Raw genomic sequence first — 27,271 nt, forward strand, 5'->3', positions numbered from 1 at the left:
GGGTTGGGGGGGGATTGCTGCTTTTTGGGCAATCCCATTGGTTGGACAATAGTCAGAATTACACTAGTGGTCGGCAGGAGAGGCACAGCCCTGGGCACAACAGAAGGGGTGGGGTTACTCCTACTTTAGCTGAACTGAAGCTGCTCATTACCATCATGTATCCCCACTTGTTTGATGACCGGGGGTGAGATCCAGATTGGGGGGTGCCACATAAACTGGGCCTGGCACTGACACATGTAAAATAGGGTTTATAAATAATCCCCTCATCTGTCTCTGAAATTCTTTATGGAAAAGAAGCACATTCTCCATGCCCCGCCCCTCAAGGGTCCTGCCTCCTGGAACAACAACAGGCAGTGGCGCATTTTGCTCTCTGGGTATCGGGGTCCTAGTGACCCCCTTTATATTATAGTTTTATGTACAAAGGAAACCAGCCCAAGGCTCCATATTAGTGGGTTGTTGGGATGGAGGGACACACAGATGAGTTGACAGTTTGGGTTTTGGTGCCTCATCACCTGATCAGTTGGGAATTGATTGAAGAGACACGGGAGCCCCCAAGATGACAGTCGGCAGTGGCAGTTCTCATGTCAAGGCCCAGTTCTACTAAGGATGGGTCACACACTGAGGGGTAAAGTGACCAATAGGGAGTTTGTGACCCCTTTAATTTAGTCCCACTGGAAAGTAATGGACTGATCCTACGAGAGGTTCTGATGTGCGAGTGAGAAGATCAAGGGGAAGAGGGTGCTGGGGGCACAAGGGACTCTGGACAAACTTAGGGCAAATGTCACTGACCCCAATGAATTAAGTCACAGATACAAGAGCTAAAACACGAAATAAATCACTTTTGGCCAAATGATTATTGAGCCTGACACCACGTCAGATCCTCCATGCAGGTTCCTAGTCGAACCAAAACAAACAGTCCTTATAAAGAAACAAACAGTCCTTATAAAGGAGACAAACAGTCCTTATAAATGGGAGACAGAATTGTGTCTCGTTCTGAAACTCTGCACTAATGGTCCTCAGTAATTCTCCCAAAAACACCGGCCCCATTGGGACGACATTAATGTTCAGTGGAACTTACCTCTAATGTTCCCCATAGTCTGTCTCCTCCTTATTCTTCATTCTCCTCAGTGGTCTCCTTCTTGGGTGGTGTCTTCTTCTTCCCCCTCTTCTTCCTCTTCTTCTTCCTCCTCTTCTTCCTCTTCTTCCTTTTCTTTTTTTCTTCTTCCTCATTTTTTTCTTCTTCTTCTTTCTCTTCTTCTCTTTCTTCTTCCTCTTGTTCTTGTTCTTCCTCTTCTTCCTCTTCTTCGTATGCACATGACCAACAACTGGATTAGCCACTGGCCAACAATGAATTTTATCCCGGCTAATAGTGAGGACAGGGCTATTATTGGATTGGGTAAAGGTCCCAACTAATATGGAAAGTGCAGCACGGGACAGGACCCCCCTTAAAATTTGGCCCTTTGATGACAGCCCTGCCCCAATAAACTGACTGACTTATGGCAACATTAAAGGGCAAGCCAACCCCAAAAAGAAAAACATAATTCTAAGCAACTTTCCAATAAACATTTGGGGACCCTAACTTTGGAACAAGACATTTCCATTAACATATTAGTCTCATTGAACCCCCAGCAATTGCAGTTTCTTGTATCTTAGCAGCCTTTTGTCCCAACAAATCCTCCCTAACTGTTTGCACCTGCTTGTAGGGGCATGACAAAAATGTTGGTACTGCCCACTTGTGTACATGGGGGGCCGGGTATATATAAATTGTATTTTGATCCATGACTCCTTCCAGCTTTCAAACGGGCGTCGATGACCCCATCTAAAAAACAAATGCTCTGTAAGGCTACAAATGTATTGTTATTGCTACTTTTTATTCCTCATCATTCTATTCAGGCCTCTCCTATTCATATTCCTGTCTCTTATTCAAATCAGTGCATGGTTGCTAGGGGAATTTGGACCTTAGCAACCAGATGGCTGAAATTGCAAACTGGAGAGCTGCTGAATAAAAAGCTCAAAAAAACACGAATAATAAAAAATGAAAACCAATTGCAAATTGTCTGAGACTATCCCTCTCTACATCATACTAACAGTTAATTTAAAGGTGAACACCCCCTTTACAGGATGAAGAAAGGAAAAAACAAAGCATTTCTGCAAAGCAATAAATAAGAAAGAGCAGGCCCGGATTTGTGGAAAGGCCACCTAGGTCCGGGCCTAGGGCGGCAGAATTTTAGGGGGACGGCACGCTGCCCAACCACACCCACATTGGTGTAAAAACACTGGGGATGCACTGGAGATACAATCATTTTGTACATTTCCCCTGCACCAATCCCCATTGCTCCTGTCCACCTGGAGGGGAGAGGGGCAGCGAACGGCAGTGGGTCTAGGGGAGCCCACTATGTAAATCCGGCCCTGAGAAAGAGTGAAATGAGTGGAATTATATGAGGACTGGAATAGCTTTATGTACCCAAATGTACCCAAAGTGTAAGAGATGTTTGGTTTTTCTGCCAGTATTGGGGAACACTACAAGACAATGCAAATTCCCCATTGACTTACACTTTATGGCCAAAAGTATGGGGACCCCTCCCCCCACCATCTCATTCTCAGAAGTTGCCCCAACCTTTGCTGCTGTAACTGCCCCTACTCTTCTGGGAAGGTCCCACTAGATGTTGGAACATTGTTGCTGGGAGTTGTTGCTGGGAGTTGCTTCCATTCAGCCACAAGAGCATTAGTGCGGTTGGTACAGATGTTGGGGATCAGGCTCACAATAGGGGTTCCAATTCATCCTATAGGGGTTCAGTTGAGATGAGGGGGCAGATTCACTAAAGGACGAATTGTCGCCAGCGACCGCTCCGCACAGTTCACGTCACTTAACTAAGCGCAAATTCGCTACCAATACGTTAATTCACTAAAATGTCAAGTTGTGTCCTGGGCGGCGAATGATGTTGACTTTTCCCCAGCGCTACTTCGGCAGTGTGAGCATTTCATAGTGAAGACGCGCGGGCGTTCGTTTGTGCCTATTGAAATATTCGCTAGTGATCTTGCGCTTCGATCAATTTGCATACGACGGGCAATTTAAAGTTATATGGACGTCTTTATTATAAATGTTGGTGCAAACGCCTGAAGTTACCACTTTTTATTACACTTGTCCACCGAACCTTAAAAGGGATGTTCACTTTCCAAACACTTTTTTTTCCACTTCAATTGTTTTTAGATGATTCCCCAGAAATAAAGACTTTTTTCAATTATTAGTTATTTCTGGTGATCTGAAAGCAACTGGTCGTTTGAAGGTGAACAAGCCCTTTAATAAAGACAAGAGAGTTAATATAATGCGCTACACATGAGCCCACTGTAAAATCAATGTTCCATATGTTATAAAATGTCTGGAGAAAACCCGTTACCCAAAAAAAGGAAAAGTTGACATTTTTGTAACTTTAATGCATTTGCGGCTCACAGGATCTGATGTAAGTGACAGAAGATTGAGGAAGATCTCGCTTTTTTTAGCACTTCTCCTGGTCTGAGGTGGCCAAGTCAACTTTGGCGAAAGAGAAAACGTAACGTTCAGTAAAATCCACATTTTAGTGAATTTGTGGAGTAACAATCCAGGCAGACGCTCGTGCAAATCCGCCCTGAAAAATGCGTCCAGAGGGAGGTAGGGGGCCCTGGTGCACAGCCTTCCTATGCTGATGGTGATATCTCCTTTCCTCCCCACCAATGAATCACTCTTTCCCCCTCTCTTGGTAGGGAATCCCATAACCTGACTGCCCTTATAGTAAAGAACCCCCTTCTTTGCTGATGGTGAAATCTCCTTTCCTCTCTTTATTTGGTATCAGGTAGTGGAGGTCTCACCCTGGATGATATTAGAATGTCAATCACATGTTTCTATTGGGATCTATTTACTGAATGATACGAGTCTCTCCTACATGAACTTTCCAGCAGTGGGAATGACTGGTAATTATAGAGTCACATGTTTCTATTGGGATCTATTTACTGAATGATACGAGTCTCTCCTACATGAATTTTCCAGCAGTGGGAATGACTGGTTATTATAGAGTCACATGTTTCTATTGGGATCTATTTACTGAATAATACAAGTCTCTCCTACAAGAACTTTCCAGCAGTGGGAATAACTGGTTATTACAGAGTCCCATCAGCTGTTTCTACTGGGAAATGAGTAGTTACTGGGCCCCACAGCAAAATCATTGAACCCATAAAGTCTGGGATCACAACATTTTCCATAAATATATATTGCTGATGCTTATTGGTCCCATGGGGCTCCCTACAGTTCCTGCCCCCAGCAGGTTTTTTGTGTTCTCTATAGTCACACCCCTGCTTTTCAGCACAATGAGCCCCTGATCACTGCTCCAGGCCCCTCCATAGGAGGAGCCACTGCTCTAAGATCCAAGGATTTCCCCACCTTGAAAAAGAGATGTTCATTGCAATGAAGAGAAGAAACCTCCTTTCATGCCCAATGCTTGTAACATTTCTGTTCACTGTGGAACCTTCTCAAGCCAAGAATGATGGTGGTACTCATGTGACTGACACTAGTTTTCAGTATAGGAAGGTACAAAAGGAGTCAGGGTTCCACAGAAACATTTGGTATCTTTATATAGATATGTCAGTGGTAGAAAGGCTGTACATATGGAACAACAGAGTGCTAGAGAACACAGGCACATATAGAAATGCACTCGCACGTCACTCCCTTCCACTTCTTTTTGTGCATTCGCTTCAACTGTCCTTTCACGGAGGGCATAAAACAAAAACAAGTGGGTAGAATTGGCTACGGCACCCTCATGGTGTTTCTGATGGCACTGGGAAAGATTATACTGGCATTACTTGCACCCAGATTTTAATGTAAAACAGGAGCAAAAAGGCGGAGAGGGGAATTTGTTGATGTTGGATTGGGACACCCCAGGGTCATTGGTCATGTTCTGTTTCTGCAGTAGTCGGACCTGGACAAGCAGAAGACTGGAGCTTTATAAACTTGTATGATTGCTATGTGTATCTGCAATGAGTCCATTTGTCTCCACTTGGTGCTGTATCCTAAACCTTCAGTTCGCTCACAACTAGGCTACAGACACGTGGACACAGCAAATAAATGTGCAACCTTAATATCACCCTGACCTTCAAGATGCACTTCTGGGAGTATCTAGTAGAACATGTAACCAGTCTATCCTAACTGAGCTTCTGCACCTCTCTCTTGGTGAAGTCCATGTGCTTCAGCCCTTGTACAAAGTAGGGAATGGTATAGCCACTAGTATAGCGGTTACCAAACTGATGGGTTGGCTCAAGTTTTGGAATCAAACAGTTCTAGTGGAGATACTGACTCATACAGACTATAAGGGGAATAGCACATGGACTGTATTCATCAGCAGAAAAGCACCCAAATCCAGCACTACATGACCAAAATGCCGGCTAGTAGGTAAATCACTTGGCAAACTCCAAAAATGTTAGGGATGTCCCTTTCCAAGCCTGCTAATCTGTCAGTGTGAGACGTTTTGGCATTGATACATCAGTCATTGAGAATAATATCACTATTTACACATACAATAAATTATTTCTGTTCACCCCAGAGCCCAGTGTCTCTAAAGAGCAGCTTTGATATCAGTATAAAAATAAGTCATTACACAACTTTGCAGCGGTTCCTCCTATTACAGAGTTTAGTAGCATCCACAGGACTAGAGCCAGTCACGAGGAGAGGGCCACAATGCTGTAGGCTGAACCAACCCTTCCCCTGAACCAACAATGTCCAGCCTCTAGCATGGTGTCTCTGCTTTTGGCAAGAAAGACCTCCCTTCTTCTGTCTTCTTCATGCCCATGATAAAATGCAAAGAGAAATTAAAACCCACAAAAAAATAGGCTAGAAAGGATCCAATTAGCTTACTGTACCAGCCTAGAGGACCAGAAGCCCTCTCTACTCCTCAAATGTTGACCCACATCTTCTCTGGGTCATTGTATGGACCTGCTGTTGACATGATTGAGACTGTGGATGCCCATTGAGAATTGTGCAAGAATAAACTAAATAGAAAGGCCCCCTTTGAATGAGATGCACTCCTGGTTTTCCCTTATTAGTTCTCCCCTTGATGTTAAATTATCTTGGGGTTTTTAGGGTACAGTTGACATTATTTAAAGTTTTATTTGAGTGTAACGTCTATTCAAAGAGAGCGTGAATTAATTCATGCCACCAGAGATGTACATGGTTGGGGTGCACCAATACACCACTTTTCTCACAAGTCCTTAGAACAGGTCAGAGCTCACTGAGCATGTGCAGTGTCCCAGACACCAGTCAAAGGGCCAAACAATATCCGAAAGATGCAACAGAGCCAAATTTAGCAATGTGGATATTCACTCATATGGCTTCTGTACCCCTGGGTTGGACGCTGAGCCGTAACTTTCATGGTACATTATTTCTCAAGAAGAACAGACGCATGGGCAGTGCCTAAATGGATTGATTCATGGGGGAAATATGGGTTTCTTAATGCAACACATTTAGGGTAAACCCAAACCAAAAATAAGCCACTTTTCTCTGTTGGCCGCGACCCTCTCGTACAACTCGGCAGATTGCGGGAAGAGATCCTTGAGCAACCTGATAGGACAGAAGGGACAATGTGTCAGTCATTATGTACCTTAACCACAAAAGCCTATACCACAACTGTGTAGGAACTTTTAGCCTTGGGCCTACAGAGCACAATTATTATTGGTAGGTGCCCAGTAAAATGTCAAGCCTGCCTGCACTTCACTAAATGAGCACCCTACAGAGATGTGCTGGATGCACCTAGTTGACATATGAGGCACAAGTTAACCAGTAAGAAGCTTCAAGTGGGTGTGAGGTCTGCACATAATACAAGATAGACTACACAGATCTGAATTGACTGCAGCCGAAGCTTTAGGAGAAGTTGTTTCTAGGCCACTGTGGGACTCACTTGTATATGGGCATGGCAATGTGCTCCATGAAGCTGATCTGGAGTTCAGGGATGTAAGCCTTCTCTCTGTCCATCATCTCAACCGGTCTGTTTCCCATTGCTTTCTCCTGCACGGGGAACAAGGCAAAGCATCACAATCCACTCACACTCACCAAAAAAACATACGGGAAACCAGAACCCGATCCCACCCAAAGCACAAAGACTACTCACCAGGTCTCCCTGAGAGAAGAATTCCTTGTAGATCAGTTCCTGTGGGAAAAAGAGGGTTCACATTACACTGGAATACCTTTTGGCTGGACATGATTCCACCAGAGGAGCACTTCCTAAACTGTGCAGGGGACCCCGAGGAACTGTCATGTATGAGACACAGGGACACTGTCATGTATGAGTCATGTTTCATTCAACACGTGGCACTAACATTGTGGATTAGGTTTTTTAATCCTGCTGTGGAACAGTATGGCAGTTTGTACTGTATGTGCAGCTCCATTATGAACAGAGCAGCAGATTGTGCTGTGCATGGCTATGCTGAGATCTCTGCCCCCAACATAAGGTGCACCCTCTCCCCAACACATGGGGAATACACCGTGTCTGTGTGGCGCCAATACAAACTCACCGCTATCTTCCTGGTGGTCTTCCAGCCTTTGGTTTGGTCGGAGAGGTCACTGGAGGTCATTAGGAGGCAGATCAGGAGATAGTGGTGATGTTTATTGTGGGGATCAAACCCATCTACAAGAGAAATACCAGTAATAAGCTCATTCCTATACACTTAGGGTAAAGTCTCATGGGATGGTTTGTTGCCCCTGTGAAATTTTTTCCTAAACAGTCAACAAAATGTAAGAAAACCCCTTCACACACTCCAAATGTGTCCCATTGACTTTAATGGGCATAGTCAACTCTGGGGGTGTCCCTCTCTGCTTTCATGTTCTATATGATTCCCATTACCTCATCCAAGGGTGGAGGATGGGATATTACCTTGGGACATGTTTGTGAGCTCCTTGAAGATTCGCAAGTGATGTGCAAGGTCGGTGGCCAAGATAATGTCTCTCATCAGATCCAGCATCCTCTGGTAATACTAGGGGGGCAACAACCACTCATTCAGTTGCCCTGTACCGCCTAATCCTGAGTCATAGCAGCTCAGCCAATGAGCAGAGAGTAGAAATTCAAAAAGAAATACACTTATGGTCCATACGGAAAGAGTTTTTAGCTTGGGCAGTAGGCAGGACTAAAACAATGATATCATGGCTTGGTGGGAGTCTGTGACTCAAGCAGTGGGTGGGACTAGGACACTGATGGTAACTTAAAGGGGGAGGAGGAGGGACTCTATAATTCAAGCAGTGGGTGGGTACTAGGACACTTTTATGGCAGCTTATAGATGGAAGAGCAGGGAGTCAGTAACCTAAGCAGTGGGCGGGACTAGGACTCTCTGATGGAAACTTACAGGGGTGGGGCAGCAGGTCTGGACTGAGACTCAAAATAGGCCCCGCATTTCAACTACACAGAGGCCCAACCAGTCTCTCACCAGCCCACTCCACAGTGACTGTCTATGGCATCTTACAGCAGCCCCCCTGGCATTTGCCACAACTCAAAGTCCAGGCCTGAGAGGCAGGGAGTTTGAAGCAGTGGGTGGGGCTAGAACACTTTTATGGCAGTTTATAGGTGGAAGAGCAGGGAGTCAATAACCTAAGCAGTGGGTGGGACTAGGACACTCTGATGGAAGCTTACAGGGGGAGGGGCAGGGATGTTGAAACTCAAGCAATGGGTGTGACTTATAAGATCTAATGGCAGCATACAGAGGAGATGAAGAAAACTTTACCAGTTAGTTAATAAAGGACAATGAAGTGCTGTGCCATGAAGAAAAATGGAGAAGATGGATTAATTTTCCTGCATTAAAGAGAAATGAAATACAAACAGGGGCAGAAGCGCTGGATACTGCAAGTACTGAAATCTACAAGAAACACATTTCCATTGATATTGAACTGAGTGGGGCAATATCTCCTTAATAGACAGAGAGCTGCCCAGAGGGGGCTGTAATATTCTTTGCAAATCCACGGAGAAATACGAAAGTAGGGGCCGCTCTAGGGCCGGGGTTTATCCTTTTGTGGGACCTTGTTAATAAAGTCAGTCTGCCCTCGGGCGCCTATTAATACACTCACCTTTCTGGAGAACTGTTCTAGGATGTTACAGCCGTGGGAATTCAGGATGGCGATCGCCTGAGCAAAATGATGTCTCTTTGGGAGGCGAGAGAACATAAATGATTGCACAGATAATGAACCGAACCATTTACAGGCAGCGGCACTGACTGCCATTCATTATTCATTGGCTTCTCCTTTATTAAAGCACCGAGTGCCAGTTCCTTTGCCTACTGATACGTTCTGTAAGGACTTAGTGACGCACGTGTGGAGGTAAGTACTATTCCTGCCATTACATCCCAACAAAGTGATCCCTAGCAATTGGCCAGGGCACCCACTACCCACAAGAACAGACCTGCCCATCTCAGTAAGTGCTACTGGAATTCTCTCTATAATGTTGGAAATCATGAGGTTCGGAACTACCTGGACAGCCAATCTGTTATGAATAGGAGTGAAATCATCACACTTTATACATTTCTTACCTCCATGACAGACCCTTCGGAGCTGTATAAACCTGCCAATACTGATTTCTGAAAGGAAGAACAGGTGTCTGTCATTTGGGAGGCATCATCACTGGGAAACATGGTGGAATATTCTGAAAAGATTGGAGGGTTCATCATCATCATCGAATCAACTTACAGAGGCCACTTGGAAGGAATTGTTGGTTCCTCTGTGATCCAAATCATGACACAAACAGGAGACAAACAATGCAAAGATTTCAATGTACCTGTAAGGAGAGAGACATATGAGATAAGTCATAGCAAACACGGAGGAGAAAGGAACTTCAGACAGACAAACATCTCATCAAATATATTATTATAAACAAAGATGGATGTTGAAGTGATTTGAGGTGTGTATCCCTGTTTAAATGAGCCTTCTGCTGTTCTAGTTAGTGTACTACTCTTCTAATAAAATGTCCCACTGTTACAATGAATACGTTACCATAGTAATGAGTCCATCGAAGGTCCCACTAACAAGTGTCACCTGTTCTAATAAGGTGTCTAATGTCCTTAGACTTCTACTGCTCTAAGGAATCTTCTCCTATTCCCACACTTGTAATGAAGGTTTCACCATGGAATAAATGAATGTTCCAATAGAGTATTCTATTGGTCAATGTTCCAGCGGTTTAATGAGTGTTGTGTGTGAATGAGAGTGCAACTCACTCCAGGTAATTCCCAAGCTCCAGGTTCTTGTGGAGGAGGTAACAGAAGTGTGAGACAGAGAAGGCATGCATCCAGTTATGGTACGGGGGGTCTCTGAATCCTTTCTTCACCATGAGGCAAAACCTGCAGAAATAGAAATACACTTGTAAGAACAGCAAATTCTATACTAATTAACTTTTAAAGAATGTGGTGGAGAGAGGAAGGCATTTCTGTAGGGTATAATACTAGCAAAGCCCCACATACACTTTCTTCAAGAGGGAATGGGGTTTTAACTACCTGGGATACTGACACAGTTGTATAATGTTCCAATAGCCCATTGAAACTGGCAGTTAGCTACTACTGGTTTAGGGCAGTTACAGTTGCTCAAGAGACATAGAGACATCCCCCACCATCAGTCACAGAATACCAGGATTTAAAAGGCCATCGACTGCTATAGACAAGCCAACTCCATCTATGAGTTGCCATAGAGAGATCAGTCCCACCACACTATGTAGTCTCACAGAGGCAGAGAAAACCCATGATGCACCAGGGCACACCATGTACCCACACTCTACTGGTACAGTCACACACTACCAAACTGTCTCAGACCATCAACTGGCAGATAAGCAGTGAGTAGTCACAGACATTTTCCTGCCACTTGGTCAATAAGCTATGGGTGAGAGTCACATGAGACAATCCTTTGGAGTTCCTGTTGGAAGCAGTCAATCTCATCTTGCCTTCTTGGGAGTTCAGAGTAATAACCATGGGGATAAGTCAGAATAAGGTGTATGAGGCACCACTAAATACATCTAGCAAGGAACTCTCCATACTCAGTTACTTTGTTTCCTTGTGCAGAACAACAAGTGGCAGGCCATACACACCTAACAAGGGTTGTGCGATCAATCTTGTAGTTGTTGACAAAGCCCATGTCTTCAAACATACTTATGACACACTGTAAAGAGAAGGAAACATAGAGAGGCCATTATTCACAGATCAAAAGGAAACCTGGAAATGCCATAGAGTCCACTGTTAAAGTTAGCATGAGACCTCTTTGTTGAAAGAAAAAGAAAATTTAACCTGAATTCCAGGTCCTGAGGTTGTGCATATGTGTGCTTGAATAATTCCCCTCACTTACTCTTTGCTTTGCAACTAAACTGGAAAATGTGGCTGTGACAAAGGTGTTAGACCCAAGTGTCCATGATCACAAAAGCTCTAGAGAATCCCATTGTAAATGGGCTCATTAGATACAGAGTAAATCAATAGGTAAAGGTCATCATGCCATGGTCCATTCCCATTCCCTGAATATTCTATGTCCTTAATGTTGTCTCACACCTCCCCTTAATGAAACATGGTGCTTCCCTAGGCATGAGTGCTGCCTCACTGCTTACAAAGAAAGGACTCGCTTATGAGCACAAGTATGACCTGACTGTGATGTGTGTGGTTATCATCTGTAGCTCACACAATTCTCATACAAGAGTAACAAAATTGTGACATATGTCGGAGGGCACTTGGTTTTATTACTCACCATTATGGTATCATCTTCAGGGAGGGATCGGGGGGTGTAGGTAAAACTGGCAAAGTCGGGGTCAATCTGAGACACTGGAATGATGCCATTGCTCTGCAGCTTCTTGGTTTCATCTTCACACACCTAAGAACAACATTAGGTCAATATCCACTGAACGCAGCTAAGGTCTCTGTTATTCTAATGGGCATTTGCCCAAATCTGATTTCACATGCTCAGGCAACCTGCTGTGGATCAGAACATTCTCCCTCCAGCCAAACCGAGGCTCTTTAGTTAGGCTTCAACTACAACTCCCAGCATCCTCTGCTGCTAAATAATAGTAATGCCCATCACACTGCACAGTCATGTTGTGGCTCTTGCTAGGGAAATGTATTGCCCAAACTGACTCATGTAGTGGCCTATTCCATGAGCAGGGGCCCAAGTACTTGTGCAGTTAATTAACTATAGAACAGATAATGTTTCCTCACTAATATAAAAACAGGATATTATTTATTGGGGAATCAAAGCAGTTCATATCCCAGTGTATTAGAATTTATCTTCATTCCAATGGCCCTATTCTGCTAATTAAATTCCAATCTGAAGCTGTTTATTGTAGATGCAATCGGGCCTTGTTTCTTTCACACAGATATGGATCTCCTACTGTGTAAATGGAATCTCAGCAGTGAGAGTGCACCTTATATTCATTTATCTGAATAAACAGAGAGATAATAAATTGGAAAGACGGCAGTTTTCCTTTAGTAACACATAAAGACTGTTAATAAGGAATGAAAGTGGCAGCACTGCCCTGTGAGACTCCGTTTTATGATTCTCAGGCAGCTGAGACTTCCCAAGTCATGAAAAAGCTTTGGAGGGGCCAAAGGTTCTGACTAATATAAGAGGTGTTGAGGAGGACAACAGTTTGAGGGAGTGGAGGAATTCTGCAGTGAGTTGCTGAGGAAACAAAGAGGTTTGAGGGAGTGGAGGAATTCTGAGACAGAGGAAAGTATCTGAGAAGGATGGCAGTTTGATAGAAAGAGGAGAGTTGGTGAGGATGACAATGGTGTCCAAGGAAGAAGTGAGTTGAGGAGGAAGCACAGAGGTTTGAAGGAGTGGAGGAATTCTGAGACAAAGGACATGAGAAGACAGTTTGATGGGAAGAGGAGAGTTGGTGAGGAACACTACAGTTTCTGAGGAAATACAAAGGTTTTGAGGTCCTGAGTAATAAAACAGGTTTTGAGGAAGAGGAAAGTTGATGGCAAAAAGTAAAGTTATACACTAAATGGCAGTGTGTTGGGAGTTTCCTTAAATGAGAAGGATCTAGGGGTCTTTGTAGATAACAAGTTGTCTAATTCTGGGCAGAGTCATTCTGTGGCTACTAAAGCAAATAAAGTTCTGTCCTGCATAAAAAAGGCATTAACTCAAGGGATGAAAACATAATTGTGTCTCTTTATAGGTCCCTGGTAAGGCCTCATCTGGAGTATGGGGGCAGTTTTGGACTCCAGTCCTTAAGAGGGATATAAATGAGCTGGAGAGAGTGCAGAGACTAAGTGCAACTAAACTGGTTAGAGGGAGGGAAGAGTTAAATTATGAGGGGAGACTGACAAGGTTGGGGTTGTTTTCTCTGGAAAAAAGGCGCTTGCGAGGGGACATGATTAGACTTTACAAGTACATTAGAGGACATTATAGACAAATAGCAGGGGACCTTTTTACCCATAAAGTGGATCACGTACCAGAGGCCACCCCTTTAGACTAGAAGAAAAGAAGTTTCATTTGAAGCAACGTAGGGGGTTCATCACAGTCAGGACAGTGAGGTTGGGGAATGCACTGCCGGGTGATGTTGTGATGCTGATTCAGTTAATGACTATAAGAGGGACTTGGATGATTTTTTGGACAGACATAATACAAAGGCTATTGTGATACTAAACTCTATAGTTAGTATAGGTATGGGTATATAGAATTTAATTAAAAGCAGGGAGGGGTGTGTGTATGGATGCTGGGTTTTCATTTGGAGGGGTTGAACTTGATGGACTTTGTCTTTTTTCAACCCAATTTAACTATGTAACTATGTAACTATAGGAAGAAGGGAGTTCCCTCTGAAAGGGGAGATTCAGAAATGGGAGCATGACTGAGAAATGAAAGTTTCCCACGTTAATGAGAATTTATAAGGAGAGCTAAGAAGCCTGGGGATCCTTTAGGAAGTTCATATAAAGTAGGGGAACCAACTATCATTTTCTGAAATGCTGTTGGCTGAGGTACAGTACGGAATGGTATCAAGTTTTATTTAAAGACCATAAACATAGGGCTGTGGCTTTTGGGGTGGACAAGGATCATTGGTGTCTACAATAATGAGGGAGATGCAGGGTTGTCTTGGCACTGCTGTGTGGTATGAGGTTACTTTAGTTACCTGCTTATTAACCCTACTATGTATTGGATGGGGGGTTACAAGTATAAGCTGGCATGCACCATTATTTATAGCAGACTCTCAGGGATTGAAGCCCCTTCATTAAATGTAATTCCATTGCCCTTTAGCTGTAGCACGCTCCTGATGAATCCATCTTTGTGTGCAGCGAGTGGGAATGATAGAGGGTCATTGTATCAGACTGTAGGGCAGCCTGTGTGTTTTGTGCAGCACAAGAGAACATTTTGCCTCTCACCAGAGCACAAGTCAGTCAGTGTCCTGATTATTTAGGGTTATATGTATCTCATGTGCTCCTTAGAGGCTACACAGGCTGCTACCAGCAACACTAATTAAATGGGATAATAATCGTTACCTTCATGTGATACATCATCATTTCATTCGCCAAGTGACTTCGGAACTGAGCCTCCCGGACCTGCTTGTACAACAGCGACTGGGGGAAGGGAAGAATAAGAGGAACTTCAATTCATTGGACAACATTTGGGCTAAACGGACTGAATAAAAATAGGGGAGATGATTACATGAAACCCCTAAAGTGGGCGATCATGTGATGAAAGGATATTGGACAGGACGGGTGGAGCTTACATGAGCAATGCTGATTCCACAATAGATGGAGAAAGCTGTAGCCAAGTCCTCATCAAACTTAGTGAAGCCAGGGCCATTAATTTTATTGACCAGTTCTGCCACACCAATGACCTCTGTACAGGAGAAACAAGTTGTGTGTCACACTTTCATAGGTGCCCAAAACCCCCAAACACTAGATTTATTACATTCCTGGAAACCCCATTCTGTTCTTAGCACTTTGGCTGAGTCTAAGTCTACTGTCTATGTGCCGGGGCATTTAATGTGTATAGAACCTTTATAGTGATTGGCAACTTCAACTTCAAAGTAAAGTCTTAGATGTTTTTGCGACTCTGTCAAACTGATCAGGACTATAAGGAAAAACATACACAACAGCCTGTTGGTGTTAAACTGGCTTGAGATCCCCACTTATCTCCATGTGTTGCCATAGAATTGCCCTTTTCGACAAACATTTCCCTAGACCCAGCTGGCCAGAAATGACTCCTAAACAAAAGTTACTCCTAGACTGGAGAAGTCTATGTCTAAAAGAACAGAATCCATTAGTGAAGTTTAGGCCCAAGTGAAAGGTCATCACCGTCCCAATAGGTCCCGTCCCATAAAACTATGTCTTAAACCACCCCAGAGGCTGCTGCCTTTATGCAAGTCACAGAATGTTTAGTCTCATCTTGGAGAGGCCACCAGAATGAGCACAAGCCTGGTGAGGTCACCAAGCAGGGCCGCCATCAGGGGGGGACAGGGGGGACAAGCGTACCGGGCCCGGGCATGAAGGGGGGCCCGGCAGCGCTGCATTTTTTAAAGATCCGGGCCCCCCTTACGAGCGCCTGAGCCGTACGTCTTGTCTCTTGCGTTGCCGAATGCGGAAGTGCCGAAAAGCCGAAGCCGATGCGCCGAAAAGATCCGAAGTCACGGAAAAAGCCGAAGCCCCGAAGCGCCGAAAAGACCCGAAGTCACGAAGCGCCGAAAAGACCCGAAGTCACGAAAACAGCCGAAGCCGAAGTCCTGAAGCGGTGAAAAGACCCGAAGTCACGAAAGGAGGCGAAGTTGAAGTACTGAAGCCATGAGTTCAATTCTACTGAACACCAGTTTGTGTGTTTTTTTTTTTTTAATCCCCTGGCCACCAATGGATTATTTTAATATTCTATAGGCCCCTGCCACCAATCTTTTTTTTTAAAACATTTTTTGGGGCCCCAATTTTTTTTTAACTCGTAAGGGGCCCCTTGCCACCATTGTTTTTTTTTGTTTTTTTAAAAAAAAATGAAATTTTTTTTTTGGCGGCCCCGATTTTTTTTTTACATTTTTTTCTGGTCCCAATTTGTTTTTAACTTATAAGGGGGCCCCTGCCGCCAATTTTTTTTTAAACTTTTTTTTTTTCAAATTTTTTTCAAAAAAAATGTTTTTTTTACATTTGTTTTGGGATCCCAATTTGTTTTTAACTTATAAGGGGGCCCCTTTTTTTTTAAAAATTTTTTGGGGCCCCAATTTGTTTTTAACTTATAAGGGGGCCCCTGCCACCAATGTTTGTTTGTTTTTTTAGTTTTTTTTTAACTTATAAGTTAACTTATAACTTTTAACTTATAAGTGGGCCCCTGCCACCAAGGTTTTTTTTTTTTTTAAATTTTAAAATTTTTTTTTTGGGGCCCCAATATTTTATAAGGGGGCCCTGACCATCAATAGATTTTTACAACTTGTGTGTGGGGGGTTACTTTTTTAGCGCTGATGTCTGTGTGGTCTTTTAACTGCGATGTGGAGTGGGCGGGATATGGGGTGGTGCTTGGTCGTCAGTGTGGGCCCAGGGGGCCCCAAAAATTTTTTTGTACGGGGCCCCGTGATTTCTAATGGCGGCCCTGTCACCAAGTAAGCAGATGTTTGGCCACCTACCAACTCTTATTTAATCACCTGCTCCTGGCCAAGGACTGGATCATAATGGAGGCCTATGGAGTCCTCAGCTAACAGGATTTCTATGTTTCCTCATAGATATCTGACAGATTGTTGGCCAGATATTGGTGGGATAGGCTTCTGGGAAGGCCCATACCTGAGCCAATAAACTGTCTGGAGGGTCCAAGGCTAACTAATATCGTGTGTGACTGAACCAGAGTGTAACTTACCGTTACTTTCATTTTTAATAGGGAAGCACAAGATATTGCGAGTCCTGAATCCTGTGCTGTCGTCCACCCCCCGGTAGAAGAGCGGATGTGAATAGGCATCCTTAATGTTCAGGATCTGGCCTGTGGTGGCCACATGGCCGGCTATACCCTGGTCTGCTGGAATTCTTATCTCGTAGCTCTGTAAGGCAAATGTTTAGAGAGTACATTTAACAACATATATAATAACACTGTGATCAAGGTTATACCAACATTATGTACTTTCCCTTTAAATTTAGCCCAAAGCAAAAACTTCGCTATGAACTGTTTACTGCTTTAAATACTGTTGCCGGGGAGGCCTCATAAACTGCTGTTTGTTTCCAGAATTAGAGGTAACCAATCAGGGTGCTTGTTACAGAGCCTTAACGCAGGGGCCCCAGGTGAGTGATTTCTTTTAGCTTGGCAGGGGGGGGTGTACATCTTATAGACAGTCACTGGGTAGGACCCATTAATAGTATAAAGGAGGGCAGCACTGAAGCTTGGGGACATGCAAGGATAATAAATATAATATACTGAGTACATTTTCATTTAAAGGGGTGGTTCACCTTTAAGTTAACTTTTAGTATGTTAAAGAATGTCCAATTCTCAGGGGCGGAACTACCGGGGAGCAGGGGGTGCGAGCGGGCCAGGGCCCCCCGGCAGTCCGCCCGCCGCATGTTCCCCGGCCATGCAGTAATGAAAATATCATGTAGTGTTGCCCAGCACTGCTAAAACTGAACTGTTTCTACTTCAGAAACACTACTATAGTTCAAATAAACAAGCTGCTGTGTAGCCATGGGGGCAGCCATTCAAGCACAGGATACACAGTAGATAACAGATAAGTACTACTATAGTTTATATAAACAAGCTGCTGTGTAGCCATGGGGGCAGCCATTCAAGCACAGGATACACAGTAGATAACAGATAAGTACTACTATAGTTTATATAAACAAGCTGCTGTGTAGCCATGGGGGCAGCCATTCAAGCACAGGATACACAGTAGATAACAGATAAGTACTACTATAGTTTATATAAACAAGCTGCTGTGTAGTCATGGCGGCAGCCATTCAAGCACAGGATACACAATAGATAACAGATAAGTACTACTATAGTTTGTGATTTCCCTCTCTCCCAGCCTGATCCCAAGAGCATGTGCAACTCATCACCATCACTCTCCCTCCCATCAAACCATGTGTGACCCCTTATCCATCTTCCCATCATGTCCTTTTACCCCCAACATTAGCTTCCCTCAACCCGCCTTGTCCTTTTAACCCCAACATTAGCTTCCTTTAACCCACCTTGTCCTTTTACCCCCAACATTAGCTTCCCTCAACCCACCTTGTCTTTTTACCCCCAACATTAGCTTCCCTCAACCCACCTTGTCCTTTTACCCCCAACATTAGCTTCCCTCAACCCATCTTGTCCTTTTACCCCCAACATTAGCTTCCCTCAACCCACCTTGTCCTTTTACCCCCAACATTAGCTTCCCTCAACCCACCTTGTCCTTTTACCCCCAACATTAGCTTCCCTCAACCCACCTTGTCTTTTTACCCCCAACATTAGCTTCCCTCAACCCACCTTGTCCTTTTACCCCCAACATTAGCTTCCCTCAACCCACCTTGTTCTTTTACCCCCAACATTAGCTTCCCTCAACCCACCTTGTCCTTTTACCCCCAACATTAGCTTCCCTCAACCCACCTTGTCTTTTTACCCCCAACATTAGCTTCCCTCAACCTACCTTGTCCTTTTACCCCCAACATTAGCTTCCCTCAACCCACCTTGTCCTTTTACCCCCAACATTAGCTTCCTTCATCCCACCTTGTCTTTTTACCCCCAACATTAGCTTCCCTCAACCCACCTTGTCCTTTTACCCCCAACATTAGCTTCCCTCAACCCCTTCTTGTCCTGTTACCCCCAACATTAGCTTCCTTCATCCCACCTTGTCCTTTTACCCCCAACATTAGCTTCCCTCAATCCCACCTTGTCCTTTTACCCCCAACATTAGCTTCCCTCAACCCACCTTGTCCTTTTACCCCCAACATTAGCTTCCCTCAACCCACCTTGTCCTTTTACCCCCAACATTAGCTTCCTCAACCCACCTTGTCCTTTTACCCCCAACATTAGCTTCCCTCAACCCACCTTGTCCTTTTACCCCCAACATTAGCTTCCCTCAACCCACCTTGTCTTTTACCCCCAACATTAGCTTCCCTCAACCCCACCTTGTCCTTTTACCCCCAACATTAAGCTTCCCTCAACCCACCTTGTCCTTTTACCCCCAACATTAGCTTCCCTCAACCCACCTTGTCCTTTTACCCCCAACCATTAGCTTCCCTCACCCACCTTGTCTTTTACCCCCAACATTAGCTTCCCTCAACCCACCTTGTCCTTTACCCCAACATTAGCTTCCCTCAACCCACCTTGTCCTTTTACCCCCAACATTAGCTTCCCTAACCCACCTTGTCTTTTTTACCCCCAACATTAGCTTCCCTCAACCCACCTTGTCCTTTTACCCCCAACATTAGCTTCCCTCAACCCACCTTGTCCTTTTACCCCCAACATTAGCTTCCCTCAACCCACCTTGTCCTTTTACCCCCAACATTAGCTTCCCTCAACCCACCTTGTCTTTTTACCCCCAACATTAGCTTCCCTCAACCCACCTTGTCCTTTTACCCCCAACATTAGCTTCCCTCAACCCACCTTGTCCTTTTACCCCCAACATTAGCTTCCCTCAATCCACCTTGTCCTTTTACCCCCAACATTAGCTTCCCTCAACCCACCTTGTCCTTTTACCCCCAACATTAGCTTCCTTCATCCCACCTTGTCTTTTTACCCCCAACATTAGCTTCCCTCAACCCACCTTGTCCTTTTACCCCCAACATTAGCTTCCCTCAACCCCTTCTTGTCCTTTTACCCCCAACATTAGCTTCCCTCAACCCACCATGTCTTTTTACCCCCAACATTAGCTTCCTTCATCCCACCTTATCTTTTTACCACCAGGTTGGGAAGAAGGGAAAATTATAAGTTTGCAATAAAAGCTCAAATGGAACATTTTAATCGCAGGTTTTATTTCCCACTGACCAAACGTGGTTGCCATGGAGACCAGCACAGAGCATATGCTGGTTATTTAAGAGGTCCATGTATATAAAGAGGCAGGAGCTGAATATAAGTATTATCTTAGGGACAGGGGGGAGAGTTGTAGGGGGCCCCGAGGGTAAGGGGGGCCCTGCCACACCACAATTACTTGATTAGACGGGCCCCCCATCTTTCTGAGAGCTGCTGACTTCGCAAAGGCATGGACGTTTAAGGGGCCCTTGCCACCAATTTTCTTAAAATGGGGGGGGGGCTGGCCACCAATTTTTTTTCTCATGGGGGGCCCTGGCCACAAATGTTTTTTCATGGGAGGCCCTGACCACCAATATCTTTTTATTTTTTATTAACTTGTGGGGTCCTAGCCACCAATATTTTTTGTTTTTTTTTTTTTACTGTGTGGTCAGGGGGCGGACCTGTAGGTGGGGCTTGCAGTGGGGCCCTGTGATTTCTGATGGCGGTCCTGGTCCCTAGCACAGACTTAGGCTCATGTCTGCTTAATCCAAATATTGTACTAAAGGGAACATGACTCCCCAGTGCAATAAGGGGAGCACAAGTTAGTGGTCATATAAAAAGCACTTGTTTCTGGAGTGTGTGTGGGACCCGCTGGATAAAAAGTCCAACACAAGGAGCAGAACACAGGACTGGGGGTGCAAGTCACTTCTGTACTTACCTACTGCAGCTTGTGCCCCCTGAATTGGGGTGGAATATGGGACACCTACATGACTCCCCCTGTCTGCTCCTCAGGAATACAACACTGCTAAAGTCAGACAGCCCTGTATTCATGGGACAAACACTGTGCTATGTTGTAGAGTGCAGAGACCTGCAGTTATTCTTCTACCTGTAGGGCAGGGTGCAAAGTGCACAAATCATGGCAGATAGCCCACGTTTATTTATTATCTCCTGCAGGTAAAATGAATGACTCTTTCTTTTCCCATTACCCTAAAGCATTGGCAGACTATCTTCCTGGATTATACCTTGTGTAATGGTGTTGTAAGAAAACAGTAGTACAAAACCAAAGTGGAAAATGCAAAACTCACCCAAGTGTGTGAAGAGGTTTTTGGCCACTTGCAGAAGAGCCTGTGGAAGAAGAAACATCAGTAACATCATACGCAGAGTATTTTGTGTGCAGCTGTGACTTACACACAGGGCAATGCTAAGGAAAGGGTTGGGCTGTGTTAAAAGGAATGCTATGATAAACGTGATGATGATGATGATGAGGATGATAGAGGGTCAGGGGGTGTTGGAGACCTCAGAGCATTGCTTGGTTCAATGTCCCTTTGGCTCAGACTAATTAAATACAGAAGTGGAGTCTCCCATGAGATATCAGCTCATCACTTTTACTTATCTTTTAGTATCTTATAGAATAGCCAGTTCTTAGCAACATTTCAATTGGTCTTCAGCTTTCTACCAGGCCTTCTCCTATCCATATCCCAGTCTCACATTCAAACCACCTGGTTGCTATGGGTTACGGCCCAGGTGCAAATTTGCCCATCATTTATAAAGGAGCCCCAGTCTCCATCACTGCATGTGTGTAGCACCGGGTATTTGGGAATTATGGGTAATTTAATTGCAGTGGCCAGTAATAGGCGGCAGTTTGGTGGAATGACACTGGAAGTCTTTGTATCATCAATAGATTGGGGCTCATTTGTGACAGACCTTGTTGGGTTCACCCTGTTTTACATGTGTCAGTGCCAGGCCCAGTTTATGTGGCACCCCCCAATCTGGATCTCACCCCCGGTCATCAAACAAGTGGGGATACACGATGGTAATGAGCAGCTTCAGTTCAGCTAAAGTAGGAGTAACCCCACCCCTTCTGTTGTGCCCAGGGCTGTGCCTCTCCTGCCGACCACTAGTGTAATTCTGACTATTGTCCAACCAATGGGATTGCCCAAAAAGCAGCAATCCCCCCCCAACCCCATGATGTATGAATTGCCCCCCCCAAAGCGCCTCTTCTTAATCTATGGATTGCCTTAGAGTAAAAATTATTTCCTCACTCCAAAAAAAGGAGAATCAGATCAGTCCCTGGATCCACTTTATACTATAAGGGGCAAATTTATCAAGCGTCGAATTTGAAAAACTTTGAAATTTGAATTAAAAAAGACCAACCGAAATTAAATCAAAGTTTCTTTTTGACCAAATAGGTCAGTTTCTGGTCGAATAAATACTTTTTTTTTTTTAATTCGAATTTTCACTTCGACCATTGATAAATTTGTCCCTAAATATTAATATCAGTAATGGTTGCTAAAAAGGCATCCGACCCTTCCTTGAAGTTTCTAATGTAAAGGTCGAATTGAATTTCTGGGTTTGTCACATGTTTAAGCCGATTGCCTGGCAACACCAAAGCTCAAGACTCCCCTTTAGCTACTGGAGCAACATTACCCTCCCCCCCTCACAGATCACCAGCCCCGGGCTCTAACCGTGTCCTTATACCGCAGGAATGGACCAGGTCCGGACTGAGAATTCAAATAGGCCCTGGCATTTCAGTCACACAGAGGCCCAATCAGCCGACATAGAGGCCCAAACAGTCCCCACCAACCCACTAAATAGTGACTTTCTATGGGACTTATTAGCAGCCCCTCTGGCATTTGCCAGAACCAGAAGATTGCCAGTCCGGGCCTGGAATGGACTAACACTTATCACTAGGGTCACACTCAATGTTTTCTTTCTATAAATGTTCATTAGAAGACTCAGGAGCAGCTGCAAATGGGATTTTCATTCGACTGTGTCAGTTGATTTGAGCCAATAAATTCCCATCCCCAGACTTGTGTGGAACAGTGACCCCTGGTGTTCGGTTATGAAACTGCTCTGCTGATTCTGAGGTGCAATAAAGTCATTTCTCTTCTAGTCCTGTTGCTGCAACTTCTCTGATTTTCCTCTCACTAAAGTCTCCCCTACACCCCGGGGATTGAGCAGCTGATGGGGGAGACACAAGTAGTAATGAGGCAAAGATTAGGGGGATCATTAGTGAATAGCCCTGTCCCTGCACCTCATTATCACGCTCTTCCCTTCCCAGTGTTTCAGGGCTGTTGGGACAGAAATGGACTATTATTTCTCTAAATCCAGAGATAATTCTGAGGATCTTTGGAAGAACATTCTGACTGGACTTGTCCCCCCCTGAACCCAGGACTGTACCGAGAACCCAACTCCAGCAGTGAAACAGTTACTGTACCTGCCACTGGATCAGACTAAAACATGGATTTAACCCGAATCATCTGATACTCCCAACTAGATCCCTCTTTAACCCTGTATTATCCTTATCTACTATATCCCTCTTTAACCCTGTACTATCCTTATCTACTATATCCCTCTTTAACCCTGTACTATCCTTATCTACTATAGCCCTCTTTAACCCTGTATTATCCTTATCTACTATATCCCTCTTTAACCCTGTACTATCCTTATCTACTATATCCCTCTTTAACCCTGTACTAGAGTCCTGCAGCGGGTCGGGTACCCGCGGGTTACCCGCAAAAACCTGTGGTACCCTGCGGGATGTGTAAAGAAGTTCCAGATGCCGGTATACCTGCAGGTCGGCGGTTCTGCGTGTTTGCGGGACGCAGATCTTCTCAATATCAATATTTTCTCCTTTATTCTGGGCATGTCTACTTCCGATGATGTCACTTCCGGTGTACAATGACAGCACTTCCTGTTTTACACCTTTATCCCCCAGATCATAGCTACTTCCGATGATGTCACTTCCGGTTTATAATGACAGCACTTCCTGATTCTTTATGGTCAGCTGGTCGCAGGTCTGGGTGGCGGATAAGGTACTTGCAGGTCGGGTAGCGGGTCTAAGCGGGTAAGAATGCGGGTTACGGGTCTTGGTTGTGGATTGCAATGTGCGAGTCGAGTTCGGGTCCCTAAAAATGGACCTGTGCAGGACTCTGTACTATACCTATCTACTATATCCCTCTTTAACCCAGTATTATCCCTATCTACTATATCCCTCTTTAACCCTGTATTATCCCTATCTACTATATCCCTCTTTAACCCTGTATTATCCCTATCTACTATATCCCCCCTTTAACCCAGTATTATCTCTATCTACTATATCCCATTTAACCCTGTATTATCCTTATCTACTATATCCCTCTTTAACCCTGTATTATCCCTATCTACTATATCCCTCTTTAACCATGTATTATCCCTATCTACTATATCCCCTTTAACCCAGTATTATCTCTATCTACTATATCCCATTTAACCCTGTATTATCCCTATCTACTATATCCTCTCTTTAAAGCTGTATTATCCCTATCTGCTGTATCCCCCTTAACCCTGTATTATCCCTATCTACTATATCCCCTTTAAACCAGTAGTATCCCTATCTACTGTATTCCCCTTTAACGCTGTAGTATCCCTATCTACTATGTCCCTCTTTAACCCTATACTATCCCTATCTACTATATCCCCTTTAACCCTGTATTATCCGTATATACCATATTCCCCCTTTAACCCTGTATTATCCCTATCTCCTATATCCTCCTTTAATCCTGTGTTATCCTTATCTACTATATCCCCCCTTTAATCTTGTATCATCCCTATCTACTATAACCCTTTTTAACCCTGTATTATCCCGATTTACTATATTCCCCATTTAACCCTGTATTATCCCTATCTACTATCTTCCCCAATTGACCACTTTAACCCTGTTGTAGCCCTATCTACTATATTCCCCATTTAACCCTTACTGTCTCTATATACTATATCCCCTTTAACACTGTATTTTCCCTAACTACTATATCCCTCTTTAACCCTGTACTATCCTTATCTACTATATCCCTCTTTAACCCTGTACTAGAGTCCTGCAGCGGGTCGGGTACCAGCGGGTTACATGCAAAAACCTGCGGTACCTTGCGGGTTCTGTGAAGAAATTCCAGATGCGGGTATACCTGCGGGTCGGCAGTTCTGCGTGTTTGCGGGACGCAGGTCTTCTCAATATCAATATTTGCTCCTTTATTCTGGGCATGTCTACTTCCGATGATGTCACTTCCGGTGTACAATGACAGCACTTCCTGTTTTACGTCTGTCCCCCCATATCATAGCTACTTCCGATGATGTCACTTCCGGTTTATAATGACAGCACTTCCTGATTCTTGATGGTCAGCGGGTCGCAGGTCTGGGTGGCGGATAAGGTACTTGCAGGTCGGGTAGCGGGTCCCAGAGGGTAAGAATGTGGGTTATGGGTCTTGGTTGAGGATTGGAGGGTGCGGGTCGAGTTCGGGACCCAAAAAATGGACTTGTGCAGGACTCTGTACTATCCCTATCTACTATATCCGTCTTTAACCCTGCATTATCCCTATCTACTATATCCCTCTTTAACCCTGTACTATCCTTATCTACTATATCCCTCTTTAACCCTGTATTATCCTTATCTACTATATCCCTCTTTAACCCTTTATTATGCTTATCTACTATATCCCTCTTTAACCCTGTATTATCCTTATCTACTATATCCCTCTTTAACCCTGTACTATCCTTATCTATTTTATCCCTTTTTAACCCTATACTAGAGTCCTGCAGCGGGTTAAAACCTGTGGTACCCTGCGGTTTGTGTGAAGATGTTCCAGATGCGGGTATACCCGCGGGTCAGCGGTTCTACGTGTTTGCGGAATGCGGGCTGGGACGCAGGTCTTCTCAATATCAATATTTGCTCCTTTATTCTGGGCACGACTACTTCCGATGATGTCACTTCCGGTGTACAATGACAGCACTTCCTGTTTTACGTCTTCCCCCCCAGATCATAGCTACTTCCGATGATGTCACTTCTGGTTTATAATGACAGCACTTCCTGATTCTTGATGGTCAGCGGGTCGCAGGTCTGGGTTGCGGATAAGGTACTTGCGGGTCCAAGCGGGTAAGAATGCGGGTTACAGATCCTGGTTTGCGGATTGCAGGGTGCAGTTCGAGTCCCTAAAAATGGACCTGTGCAGGATTCTGTACTATCCTATATACTATATCCCCTCTTTAACCCTGTATTATCCCTATCTACTATATCCCCTCTAACCCTGTATTATTACAATCTACTATATTCCCCCTTTAACCCTGTATTATCCCTAAATACTATACTCCCCTTTAATCCTGTATTATCCCTATCTACTATATCCCCCCTTTAATCCTGTATTATCCCTAAATACTATACTCCCCTTTAATCCTGTATTATCCCTATCTACTATATCCCCCCTTTAATCCTGTATTATCCCTATCTACTATATCCTGCTTTAACCCTGTATTATCCCTATCTAATATATTCACCGTTTAACCCTGTATTATCCCTATCTACTATCTTCCCCAATTGACCACTTTAACCCTGTTGTAGCCCTATCTACTATATCCCCATTTAGCCCTTATTGTCTCTATCTACTATATCCCCTTTAACCCTGTATTATCCCTATCTACTATATCCCCTTTAACCCGGTATTTTCCCTATCTCTTTAAACCTGTATTATCCCTAACTACTATATCTCCTCTTTAACCCTGTACTATCCTTAACTGCTATATCCCTCTTTAACATTTTACTATCCTTATCTACTATATCCCTCTTTAACATTTTACTATCCTTATCTACTATATCCCTCTTTAACCCTGTACTAGAGTCCTGCAGCGGGTCGGGTACCCTAGGGTTGCACGCAAAAACCTGCTGTACCTTGCGGGTTCTGTGAAGAAATTCCAGATGCGGGTATACCCGCGGGTCGGCGGTTCTGCATGTTTGCGGGATGCGGGCCGGGACGCAGGTCTTCTCAATATCAATATTTGCTTCTTTATTCTGGGTACGTCTACTTCCAATGATGTCACTTCCGGTGTACAATGACAGTACTTCCTGTTTTACGCCTTTTTTCCAGATCATAGCTACTTCCGATGATGTCACTTCCGGTTTATAATGACAGCACTTCCTGTTTTACGTCTTCCCCCCCAGATCATAGCTACTTCCGATGATGTCACTTCCGGTTTATAATGACAGCACTTCCTGATTCTTGATGGTCAGCAGGTCGCAGGTCTGGGTGGCGGATAAGGTACTTGTGGGTCGGGTAGCGGGTCTAAGCGGGTAAGAATGCAGGTTACGGGTCTTGGTTGAGGATTGGAGGGTGCGGGTCGGGTTCGGGACCCAAAAAATGGACTTGTGCAGGACTCTGTACTATCCCTATCTACTATATCCCCTCTTTTACCCTGTATTATCCCTATCTACTATATCCCCTTTAACCCTCTATCATACCTCCCAACATTTTGGAACTCAAAAGAGGGAGAAAAAGTTGTGGCGCGCGTAGTGCGGCAAATTTTTTGGCCACGCCCATTTTTGTGGCCACATCCCCTAATTACCATGTTCATTTTACAAATTTTAAATAAGTAACACACACATACAAACACACATAC

At 44.3% G+C, this 27,271-nt stretch overlaps 1 protein-coding gene across 1 annotated transcript; it reads right to left on the bottom strand.

Moving 5' to 3' along the window:
* Positions 1-6,154: 6,154 nt before the first annotated feature.
* Positions 6,155-26,607, bottom strand: LOC108705782 (cGMP-dependent 3',5'-cyclic phosphodiesterase-like). The gene is made up of 17 exons (XM_041581347.1): positions 26,547-26,607; positions 24,754-24,889; positions 20,938-20,977; positions 16,796-16,985; positions 14,694-14,806; positions 14,464-14,541; positions 11,717-11,839; positions 11,073-11,143; positions 10,213-10,335; positions 9,689-9,776; positions 9,532-9,579; positions 9,074-9,148; positions 7,893-7,992; positions 7,534-7,646; positions 7,131-7,169; positions 6,921-7,027; positions 6,155-6,583 (listed from the first exon to the last, which is right to left on the bottom strand). Exons 1-17 carry the CDS (start codon positions 26,605-26,607, stop codon positions 6,487-6,489), a joined length of 1,602 nt encoding a protein of 533 aa, XP_041437281.1. The 3' UTR covers positions 6,155-6,486.
* Positions 26,608-27,271: the final 664 nt, after the last annotated feature.

This window comes from Xenopus laevis, chromosome 2L, assembly GCF_017654675.1.
Source record: "Xenopus laevis strain J_2021 chromosome 2L, Xenopus_laevis_v10.1, whole genome shotgun sequence".
In the NCBI taxonomy this organism is placed as follows: Eukaryota; Metazoa; Chordata; class Amphibia; order Anura; family Pipidae; genus Xenopus; species Xenopus laevis.